This window comes from Sorghum bicolor, chromosome 2, assembly GCF_000003195.3.
Source record: "Sorghum bicolor cultivar BTx623 chromosome 2, Sorghum_bicolor_NCBIv3, whole genome shotgun sequence".
Taxonomy (NCBI): domain Eukaryota; kingdom Viridiplantae; phylum Streptophyta; class Magnoliopsida; order Poales; family Poaceae; genus Sorghum; species Sorghum bicolor.
The window spans coordinates 9382122-9394340 of NC_012871.2; the positions used below are offsets into that span (position 1 = coordinate 9382122).

General features: G+C 43.9%; 2 protein-coding genes across 2 annotated transcripts; one reads left to right on the forward strand and one right to left on the reverse strand.

Moving 5' to 3' along the window:
• On the forward strand, positions 2490-3138 carry LOC8081802 (defensin Ec-AMP-D1). The gene is made up of 2 exons (XM_002459560.2): positions 2490-2621; positions 2754-3138. The coding sequence occupies exons 1-2, from the start codon at positions 2561-2563 to the stop codon at positions 2927-2929; spliced, it is 237 nt and encodes a 78-aa protein (XP_002459605.1). The 5' UTR covers positions 2490-2560; the 3' UTR covers positions 2930-3138.
• Positions 8346-10095, reverse strand: LOC8069158 (cytochrome P450 76M5). The gene has a single exon (XM_002461705.2). The coding sequence runs from the start codon at positions 10030-10032 to the stop codon at positions 8497-8499; it is 1536 nt and encodes a 511-aa protein (XP_002461750.1). The 5' UTR covers positions 10033-10095; the 3' UTR covers positions 8346-8496.

Here is a 12219-nt window from a genome sequence, read left to right on the forward strand (position 1 = left end):
GTCATTTCTATCTTTCCTTGGGTTTGGTGTTGGTTTCCAGCGTTGGCTGTTGGGACAAGGTATGAGCGAGAGTCATCCTTGCCGCCTAGAGAGCGAGAGTGTGATGAGAGGGGTGTTGGAGGGGAGAATGTGTGGATGAACTTATTACTAAATTGTGACTTACTCGCATAGAAATCTATAACCACATTATAGGCCCCTTTTGTTATATATCCGTTGCATTCCACCTACCACAAAGCAACAGAAAGCATAGGGTGTGGGAGCCAGTGGCTAGTACAAATCGTACTGATACCTTGAAAACAGGTTCTGAGCCTGAGTATAACTATAAGTGAGACGACTGGGAGTAGTTGTCTCGTTCCTATGCTCAAGATGGAGGAGTTGAAGTCTGCGCTCGTTGCCATCTACATGTTGCAGTCCTAGATGTTGTGTGTGATTCCGCCAAGTGGCAATGTAATAATAAGTAAACCTCTCTGGTGTACCTTTTTTTATTATGCGTATAACTAAGTATAGACTAAAATCTAGATATTATGACGGGATGATCGTCTAGGACTATCGTATTGTATTTCGAATATGGGGATTTCCTTTCATGAAAATCTAGATCATTTCAACACTGCACTGACCAATGGTTGCAGTCTTGCAGAAACCTTACCAACAAATTGGCTTCTTGTTGTGCGGGCAGTGGAGCTTGTACATGCCTCGCTCCTATTCGGGGCATCACTTGAATTTGCCACCGCTGGTTCTAGTGGAAGGAGTGGTGCTCAAATCTTCTCTCTTCTCTCTTAGCTTCACTTCGGTGTGCGAGTAGTGCCTGAAAAAAAACTGGACCTCACCTCAAACAATGGGTGTGGACGTCAGCAGAGGCGAATGCTGGGGCAGGGGTGGACTCCGGGGTAGGGCATGGTCACGGGACGCATGGGCGGACGCTAGACGCTGGGGCGGCAATAGACCGTAGGGTGTGGTTGTCGACACTGGGGTGGCAATAGGATGTAGGGTGAGCATGGCCGGATGCGAGGAAAAAAGGTCGAGCTTCGATTGCTCGGCTGCTGGTGCGTAAAAAATGCCGCAAAAAAAAATCTTGTGGAACCAAAATCTGAATTTTTTTGGAAGTTTGGACACCCTTCCTTTTTTTCAGTGTCTTTTTGGGAGTTATAAAACTACATGTTTTTGAGAAGAAAATATTGGGTACTTTTAGAGATGCTCTTAGATTGGTAGACCAATACGCGAGTGGAAGACAGGCGGTACGTTCAGTGATTTTTTTTCCAAGTGTTAATATTAAGATTTTTTGGTAATGAGCCTTTTCTATTCTTGCAAAAAAAATACTATATTAGTAGGCTTTTTTTGGGAATTCTTGAAGATGCTCTTACAAATTACCTTCAGAATTTTTTTTTGTGTATAATACCACAACTTCTAATCCTTTTTAAATATATTTTTGTTAAAGTAGTATAGACAGTTTATCATGACAGCTTTTAATTTCTACATAAGGTTTGGAAGAAAGAATTGAACAAAGAAAGAAAAAATCTTGCAATCAAGAAAAAGACGAAAATGCATCTGACATCACTCATCAGTCATCATCCTTCTCACGAGGAACCTAATTAAGATGATAAGGCCCTGTTTAGATTGAAGATGAAATTTTTTTGAGTGTCACATCGGATATGTCGGAAGGATGTCGGGAGGGGGTTTTAGAAACTAATAAAAAAATAAATTACATAGCTCGTCAGAAAACTGCAAGACAAATCTATTAAGCAAAATTAATCTGTCATTAGCACATGTGGGTTACTGTAGCACTTAAGGCTAATCATGGAGTAACTAGGCTTAAAAGATTCGTCTCGCGATTTTCAACCAAACTGTGTAATTAGTTTATTTTTTTATATACATTTAATATTCCATGCATGTGTCTAAAGATTCGATGGGATGGATGAAAAAATTTTAGGTGGGATACTAAACAGGGCCTAAATATGCATCCAGTAAGGCAGTCACAACATTGGATCACACATTAAGGCTAGCATTTTCGGCAGTGCACCGACTATAGTCAGTTTGTAACGGCATAAAATAAAAATATGTGTGCTCTTTTATAGATATAGATATGGATATAGATATAGATATAGATAGATATATAGATAGATATAGATAGATTTTTTTTTTTGAAAGAACAGGAGGGGCAGAAGAGCCCCTACTAAAATTATATTAAAAGCAACAGCAGTACAGTACAAAGGCAAGAAAGATGAAAAGAAAAGAAGGCACTAGAGGGAGCTAAAGAATAGATAGATAGATAGATAGATAGATAGATAGATAGATAGATAGATAGATAGATAGATAGATAGATAGATAGATAGATAGATTAAGCACTAATTACAACCATGACTTAATGTAGAAGAAACAATTGGTTAAAGAAAGAAAAACTTAGGCTCGAGAAAAAGACCAAAGACATCTGTAAACCACCCAAGAATGAGTGCTGCTACAACCTACGCAAGTATATAAGAAGGGTACCCGTACCTAGTGTCCTAGTCTCATCTATATCTTCAGCCTGCAGAATAACACTCCATTCCATCTGAAGGATAGAACAATGGGTCTCTCCGCCAAGCTTTTTGCGGTCCTCCTGCTGCTCCTCATTGGTTATAATACAGGTATGTCATAGGAAACACACATGCACATGTGGTGATGCCTAGTAGATTTTAAGCCTTCAATTTTGCAAGATCCTACAGAATCATTGGAAGATGTACATGATGCTGCTTTTGTATATATTTTTTTGGTTGCAGAGACGCAGGGACCAATCACTATGGCATTGGCGAGGAAGTGTGAGTCGCCGAGCCTCAAATTCAGGGGACCCTGCTCGAGAGACGCAAACTGCGCAAGCGTTTGCCTGACTGAAGGTTTTACCGGTGGCGAGTGCAAAGGCCTACGCCACCGCTGCTTCTGTACCAGGGACTGCTAGTTTTCCTCGCGTCCTGCATGCATATGCATGTCCTAATCGGATCAGGAAAATATGTATGGGTTACCAAATGGCAGTATCATGGATGAATTGAATAATGATACAAGTGCATTTTGGACATTGAGCTGTTGAGAGCTCGAGCCTGTATTTATAAGCTTTTGGTTCTCGAACCATTAAAATGGGATAAATTATGCACTGCACAGAGTATGTTAGTCCAGAGTAGATCTGAACAAATATAATGCAAGATTGGATCAGATTCAGAATGGTCTAGAAAAAAATGTTTGGGCAAAAATTGTTAGACCCAGCCTGATCTGACGCTATTTCTCGCGTTTTCCTACTTTCAAATTCAACCTGATGCACTGATGGGTTGGGTTTGGGGGTTTTTTGCGGACGAATCCGATCGGACGGCCCATGAACAGTCTGAAGTTTTGCTATAAAAAGATAGAGTACTCACGCTTGACACAGCAGCCACTGATGTTGATGCTTGAAAACTGGGAGCGAATCAAGTTGAGGAATCAGTGGACATCAGTTAAGCAAAGAAAACCGAAGATAGCATGGTCATGCCTTGGTGGTAATCTTTTTTAGCTTTGCCATGGGACCCAACGGACATAATGGTGCCCATTGGCGGATGCAGGGGGGGCCTGGGGTGGCTGCAGCCCTCCTCTTGGACTCAAAAATCTTTTAATAGGTTTTCCTTTTTTGCAAAAGATTTCATATATTTGATATTTTTCTATATTTATTCTACGAATCTTTATCTTTGAACACTTTGAATCAATATTAAATTATCAATCTTACCTATATCTATTAGTGCACTGCATTGAGCAAGAAAAAAAATTTAGCCTATGTTATTTAGCCCCCCTCTTGATCCGTTTCTGGATCCGCCACTAATGGTGCCCATTTCCATGTGGAAGGCCACAAAGCATCTCCATTAGATGGCATTTTCTCTTTCCTTAAAATTTAGTATAAAAGATTAAGAAAATTGAATTATAAAGTATAGGGTCATGTTCTTCAACAGAAAATCATGCCCCCTTTATACATGAGACTCACGTGTCACTGGTAAAGAAAGCACTCCTCTCGTTTCTCTCTGCAAGCAGAGTCAGCGACATGGGTTGTGGGGCATGGCTTGGCTTGGCTTGGTATCATTGGCTCTAGATTTCGGTGAAAGAAAAAAAAAAGAGGAGATTAAAACAAATGATTGTTGTTCCCTTTTTTAAGGGACAGAGGGAAGGCTTTGATGGATTCAGAACTTTTTGAGAAGAAAGAGATTTGCTGCAGTCTAACTTTTGCTTTCATCCTCTTTATCACTGATTATAAAGAAAGATAATTATTTATGTCTTATTTGCTTGGCTGAAAAGTTATGGCTGTTTGTTAATTTGTTACGAGAGAAAACACTGTTAAATAACTGATAGATTCGGCAGATAAACTTAAGCGAACATGGTATAATATATTTGTTCAATCCGGTGAAGATGCTACATTAGCAGCAACTAAGCAAGGCCTTAGCAACATGGGGCGAGATGATGGGGAGCTTGGCGACACAGGCCGGCGAGATGCCGGCGTGGAGGGGCGACCACACCGGAGAGTTCACAGGTCGTCGTGCCAGGGGACCTATCTGGGCGATGGGAGGCGCACGGGCTGGCTGGGTAAGGCTGCCGCGGATGGGAGGGGAGGTCACGCTAAGCTCCGAGGGAGGGCCGCCACTGGGTCCAGAGTGATGATGATGGAAGTCACGGTCGAGGCCGCTTGAGTCGGGCGTTGGGAGGGAAAGTCCGATCCAGATTTTTGCACGGTGGAGTAGGGGGCCGCAGATTTAAAAGATTGGTCTCGCAAATTACAGGTAAACTGTATAATTATTTATTTTTTATCTATATTTAATACTCTATGTCCAAAGATTCGATGTAAGAGGAAATCTTGAAAATTTTTGAGAAATTTTGAGAACTAAAAAAGACTTAAAAGGTGAAGGGAGAAAGGTAAGGGGCCAACAAAAGTAGAAAATATAGTAGAGAGTCTACCGGAGCTGGTTTTTTAACCCCCACTACTTAAATCTAGAGTAGGGGTCAAGTATGGGACATTGCTAGAGATGCTCTTATATGACGCTTGCAGATGATAAAAAAAAAAGCCAGATTTGGTTGCCTTTGTGTGGCGTTGTATAGCCTTACCAAGCAAGAATATGGAGGAATGATGATGCTTCTTGAGACTCGTGCTGGTGGGTTTTCCTTACCAAAACAAGAGACTCGAAATGGTTTCATGGACGCAAGGAAAAGCTTGTTTGGAGCATCTCTAACAGTTTGTTATTTAGTTTTTTTATCTTAAATTTTTTTAGCAATATAAGAAAAAAAACATTTCTAATAGTTTAGCATCTTCACTTTCTATCTTTTCGAACCTCACAAAAATTTATCCCAAGTGCGCATATATGTGTCGGCCTAGGAGCGCGCCTGAGTTTCTAAGCCCGTCTAGTACGCGGGAAGAAAGACAGGGTTCTAGATGAGAAAATGTGAGAAAGAAAGATTTGGTGGAAGGGTTTAAACGCGTATAGAAACAAATTCAGGTCCCTGATACAAAATATAAGATCAGGTCGTAAATAAAGTGCTCATGAAAAAAAACTTAAGATAGAAACATAAAAAACTCTTGGAGATAACTTATTTTTTCTCCTTATACTAATTTAAAGTTGATAAATATAATATTTTGGAGAATAAAACATGAGAATCTCGTGGGGATGCTCTTAGTCAAGCAAGGCGAGGAGCTAGCAACCAACCGTGGTGCGCTTTGCACTCCTGCTTGCCGCAACCATCTATGGAAGGAGCTGGTGTTGCGTCCTGTGCTCCACCAGGCACCAGTACCGAGGCCTGCTGCTTCACAGACGCCGCTGGACCCTTGTCTCTCTGGCACTATCGTTTCATCCTACTTTTGGTGGGGGTGGAGAAGATATGGATGTGTGCAAGGACTGGAGACTTGGGCCTTCTTTAGTTTCTACAAAATTTAACAAAATTTTTCACATTTCCCATTACGTCGAATATTTAGACGTATGCATAGAGCATTAAATATATATTGAAATAAAAACTAATTACATAGTTCATCTGTAATTTGCGAGACGAATCTTTTGAGTCTAGTTAGTTCATGATTAGACAATATTTATCAAATATAAATAAAAGTGCTACAATATCGATTTTACAAAAAAAAAACTAAACAAGGCCTTGGTGTGCAGTCCTAAAAAATCTATCTCTAAAAATGTATCTATTTTTATGGATGGTTCCGTTAAGAGAACCGTCTTTGAAAATGCTATTTTGAAGTACGGTTACTTATGTCAATCGTCTCTAAAAATGAGTGATTTTCAACCGTCCTTAAAAATAGTTAGAACACAAATAAAATTCATATATTTTTTAAATAAAGTCAGATGAAGATAAGCTTTATATCAAAATTGTAGAGTTCGATGAGAACTAAAACTTTGTAGCTGATATAATTTTTGTTTGAGATTGTTTAGGGTTTAAAATATATAGATTAAGTCTCAAGTTTTGAATTTCAAATTTTTGAAATTTTTAAATGACCTTGGATGGAGAAATGTTCTGTATCAAAGTTGTAGTGCTTGACGGGATCTAAAACTTTATATTTGAAAGTTTTTTCATTTAAGATTATTTATAAATTAAATATTGATTACAAGATTCGTATATATTAGTATAAATAGACAGCTTCCTAGAATTAGACATAAGTGATTGTGTGGCGCAGTGGTTGGGGAAGGTTCGCGCAAGGGAGAGGGTGTTGGTTCGAATCTGGATGTTGGCACTTAATCAAAATAAGTGAAAAATGAATCCTATGAGCTATGGTAAAATGTCTGCTAATTTTTTGGTCTGGATTTTTTTTTTGACCTGGTCTATTTATTAACTCAATTGTTACCGTGTTCCCGTAGGAATCATCCCCAAAGAATATAGTTGTCTATATATGATCAGAAATAAGAGTATAGTAATGTGGTTGGGAAACACTATCCGTGTGTTTGGTTGGAGAGCGGGGCGAGTCGGGTCGGAGCAAACCCATTCCCGTGGCTGTTTGGTTGGAGGATGGGAGGGTTGAGTTGGCTCCAGGGTGGAATATTTCTCTCAGATGCGGGTTGGACCCGTCCGTCAAAATCTGGCGGACGGAGCCGCTCCAGCCGGGTTGGCTCCCACCAAACACCGAAATCCTTCAACCAAACACTGAATAGAGCCGCTCTGTCCTCAATCCTTCAACCAAACACTGAAACGGGTTGGCTCCGTCCCCAAAAGCAGAAGTGCAACCAAACACTGGATGGGTTGACTCCGTCCCCAAAAACTGGGTTGGATCCAACCCAACCCACTCAACCCCCAACCAAACACACGTTATATGTGCCAAATGTCATGAGTTCGAAACCCCAAAGACACTGATTAATTTGTCATAGGCGGTCGCATCACTCGCCTAAACAATGTATGGAGTCTGATTTCAAGATATGATGTATTAGAACATAGGCAAATTTTGCTCCAAGACACTAAAAATGACTTTCCTTTGCTGGTGGACATAGAAAATAGAGTGATTTGGCAGTAGACACCTCTTGTCAAATTTGCTAGTAAACACTACTCCCCATTAAAATATTCATTTCTAGTCTTGGAGGAGAGAGAAGAACGGTGAAAAGTGAAATGTCATTATTGCCCTGCCTCTTTCTTCTTCTTCTCTCCCCCTTTCTATTGGTCATGAGCTCCGACGAGGCCGCGCCCACCTGCACCAACCGCGCCCGGAGAGGCTTCCCCAGCCGGATTGAGCATGAGCTCTGGCGATGCCGCGTCCGCCTGCCATAATTGCGCCCAGAGAGGCCGCGCGAGCCCCGATCGGTCGCACGACCCCCAACTCGACACCGACCTACCATGGCTGGCCACATCCCATCGAGCTGCACACACCCCCGTGCCTCACTCGCACCTCATGTGGCCCCATGGGGCATGCCCACCCCTGGCTCGCTGAGGCCTTGTTACAAGAACATTGCAAGTGCTCCCCACCGTCCCTACGGCCTCTGCCACCACATCCTCCCTCACAGTAGCCAAAGAAACTCGGCCCCACCACGAACGGTGAGATCCACCCCACCACAATGGCACAATTGTGAGACGGGCTCACGACCCGGCCCTACCACCACCGCTGCCCACGCCGCCCTAGAGGCCCTGCTCGGCCCCAGCCCTGATAGTGTCGCCCACAGCCGAAGAGATCGGCTGCCCGTGGCCACAAGTGGGTGCGCTCTCCAATCTCCGCAGCCAACATGTCCCCAACACTAGCAGACCTCCCCCTCCTGGTCACCCGGTGCTTCCCCTATAGGCCTCCATTGGCAAAATCCCGCGCCATGTGCCAACACAGGGAAAAAAAAAGAGAAAAGGGAAAGAGGAAGAAGAATGAGCCAGGGGCAAGAATGACATTTCACCGCTTTCCTCTCTTCTCCAAAGATAGAAATAAATATTTTATTAGATGCGGCGTGCATCATCGAATTTGAGAACATATGACATGATCATTGTATAAATCTTGGAGACCACCATTTTTCTTGTTAATCGATTTACGACTGCCTTTGGAAATGATTGCGAGGATGTTCACACTATCACAGGCACGACTTTAAGAGGGAAGGCCAAAACATTGGCGGTTGTGAACTTCTCGCTCACGTCCACCTGCTCCGCCGACATGCCGTCCGGCAGCTGCCACTCGAACGCGTGCACCAGCGACGCTAGTATAAGTGGCACGACCCGCTCCGCCATGGGCACGCCGGGGCAGAGCCGGCGGCCGGAGCCGAACGGGATGAACTCGAACTGTTTCCCTAGACTGTCCAGCTCCCTGCTCAGGAACCTCTCCGGCACGAACTCGTCGGGCCTCTCCCACGCCGCCGGGTCGCGCATGATGGCCCACGTGTTGAAGATGACCGTACACCCCCTGGGCACCGCGTAGCCGCCGATCTCGACGCCGTCCTCCACGGCCATGTGCGGCAGCATCACGGGCGCCACCGGGTGGAGCCGCATGGCCTCCTTCACGACGGCCTGCAGGTACGGCAGGCTCGCCACGTCGTCCTCGTCGACGGCTCCTTCCTTCTTGCCGCCGACGGCGCCCTTGATCTCGGCGCGTACCTTGGCCATGATGCCCGGGTTGCGGAGGAGCTCCGCCATCGCCCACTCCACGGTGAGCGCCATGGTGTCGCTGCCGGCGGTGAACACGTCGAACAGGACCAAAGTTAGGTTGTCGCGAGTGATCTTGCCCCTGGACTTGAGCTCCACGAGGACATCGAGGAAGTCGCCGTGCCGGTCGTCGCCCTTGGACGTGGAGGCGGAAGCCGCCACGGCCAACCGGCGGTCGATGATGTCGTCCAAGACCTGGAAAATCTTACTGAGGTGCCCGGCCACCCACCGCCGCCATCCCTGGAGGTCGAGCGGCCGGAGGAAGGGGAAGAAGTCGGACACGTTAGGCTTGGCGATGCACTCGATGAGCTCCTCCACGAGCTCCTGCAACGCATGCGCCGACGCGGCGCCCACGTCGACGACGTCGACGGAGAAGAGCGAGCTCGACACGAGGTTGATGACGCCGCCGTACACCGCCTCCTTGACGTCCACCTCCATCCCGGCGCGTCCGCGGAGGTACGCCACCAGGTCCCGCACCTTGCGCTCCCGGACGGCGCGCGTCGCGGCGAGGCTGCGCGGCGAAAAGACGTGCGAGGCCACGACGCCGCGCAGGGTCCGCCAGAGCGGGTCGGAGCTCGGGAGCCAGATCATGGACCGGTCGCAGAAGTTGAGGGCGCGCTTGCCGTCCGGGACGGCGCGCGCCGCGAGGCGCCGGTCGTGCGCCGTGAAGGCCTCCCGGGCGGCGTCGCGGGAGGAGATGACCACGGCCGGGACGAGGCCCAGGTCGAGGCGCATGACGGGGGCGCCGTGCGCGCGGGCCAGGCGCGCTAGCGTGTGGTGGAGGTTGCCCTCGCGCAGGTCCAGGAGGTTGCCGATGAGCGGCAGAGGCCTGGGGCCCGGCGGGCGGCGCCGTCCGGAGCGCGAGCCCCAGCGGCGGCGGCGGTTGGTCATCAGGTAGTAGAGGAGGAGGGAGACGGCGGCGAGCGTCGCCCATGGCCACCAGTAGAGCTCGCGCGCCGCCATCGCTCGTTTCACTCGGGCTAGCTAGATGTGTGTGTGTGCATCTGCTATCTGACTACTCTCTACTCTATAGTCTATATATTGCCTATGTAGGTGCGTGCCTATATGGCGTCACTGTATCTCTACATGAACAAAGGTTTTGTTTAGTTCCAAAAAGTTTTACAAAATAAATATTATAACACTTTCGTTTATATTTGACAAATATTGTTCAATCATAAACTAATTAAGTTTAAAAAGTTTATTTCACAAATTACACACAAGCTGTATAATTAGTTAGTAATTTTATTTATATTTAATTTTTCATATATGTATCGTAAAATTTGATAAGACGAGAAATTTAAAATTTTTGTAAGACTTTTGAGAAGATGCCAAAGTTGCAGAAGATGCCGTAGCAGTGCTCCTCCTCCACTTACGATTGACAACTGACGGCCTGTTTCCAAACTCCGCCGCCAATGTGCCCACTTCCAAAATATTTTGGCCGTTTTTTTATCCTGAAACTAGAAAATTTTCAAGATTTCTTGTCGTATCAAATTTTACGACAATATGGACGAAAACAAAAAACTAATTACACAGTTTGACTATAAATCGCCAGATGAATCTTTTGAGTCAAGTTAGTCAACGATTAGACAATAATTGTCAAATAAAAACAAAAACACTACAGTATCCAAAACCAAAATCAGAACTAAACATTTGCAAAACTTTTCAATATTTTCCGTCACATCGAATCTTGCAGCACATGCATAAAATATTAAATATAGATAAAAAATAACTAATTTTACAGTTTGTATGTAATTTGCAAGACGAATCTTTTAAGCCTACTTAGTCCATGGTTGGACAATATTAATCAAATACAAACGAAAGTACTACAATAACATTTTCCAAAATTTTTCACCAACTAAACAAGACCCAGCTTCTTTGTGGCCCTTTTTATCTAAAAACTTTTGGACACATACATGAAGCATTAAATATAGAATAAAAATAGTTAATTATATAATTTATATGTATTTTGCAAAATCAATTTTTTAAGCCTGATTAGTTCACGATTAGACATTAATTACTATAGCTATAAATGTGCTACCGTACCTAAAACTTTTTTTTGTCAACATTCAACGTCACATCAAATCTTGCGGCACATGCATGGAGCATTAAATATAGATAAAAAATAACTAATTACATAGTTTTCTATAATTTGTGAAACAAATCTTTTAAAACTAATTAGTTTATGATTGGATAATATTTGTAAAATACAAATAAAAATATTACAGTGTCCATTTTATAAAAAAAATATTAATTTGCAACTAAACAAGGTCTAGATCAACTTGCCCAAATCTTCCTAGTCCTAGGTCTTGGCCACTAAAGGGCAGTGTGGGCAGCACCTATTGTTAGTTTCACCATAAAGCTGTGCTCTACCTAGTCCTAAAATGAGTTGGACCCAATAATCTCTCAACACAAGCAGCATCTCGCCTCTGCTATATTCCAGCACTAGCTCAGCTTTTAGCCAGAGTTTCTCGGTTTTTTATGTTACTTTTTTTCAGGGCAAGCCAATACTCTAACACCACTTGAAGCTAACAAATAGCCTTGTTCCGCCGATAAGCCATGACAGCTATCGACTAATTTGTTGTAAGAGAAAAATATTGTTAAATGACTGATAGATTCGACTGATAAGCTCAAACAAATAAGCTGATTAGTGATGATTTGGACATTAGTTGGATAGCTAAAAGTTGGAGCAGCACTGCAGGTGGCGGATTTAGGATTTTAATCATGGGAGTATGGATACAAATAATATAGTTTATCAACATGGACATAACATAATTAGATTATTAAACGATGATAAAAATAGTTGTAAATGTATAGTGTTGAGGCAGTTGTATGAGCTGAGCAGACTAGTAATTGTTTATAACAATATATTATACATGTACATTTTATTAAAGAGTATATATACTAGATGTTTTTTTCAAAAAATTTTGAGAGGACAGCATTACCCCATTCTACTACTGTAGATCCGCCAAGACCTAGGACTAGGAAGATATGGCCGCGTAGTGGTCATTGCATCCAGAAGGCCGCGTAGTGGTCATTGCATCCAGACCTAGGACTAGCTAAGAAGATTCCCAATATTGTGGCGATTCCACCCAGTAGTGGTCATTGCATCCAGAAGGCCAGAAGAAAGATCTGCTAACGAACAAACAAGGA

Excerpts from the sequence above, each read along its gene's own strand:
- LOC8081802 (XM_002459560.2), top strand. The coding sequence starts at position 2,561 with ATGGGTCTCTCCGCCAAGCTTTTTGCGGTCCTCCTGCTGCTCCTCATT. Across the intron at positions 2,622-2,753 it reads CCTCATTGGTTATAATACAG|AGACGCAGGGACCAATCACT; the intron begins GTATGTCATAGG and ends TTTTGGTTGCAG.
- LOC8069158 (XM_002461705.2), bottom strand. The coding sequence starts at position 10,032 with ATGGCGGCGCGCGAGCTCTACTGGTGGCCATGGGCGACGCTCGCCGCC.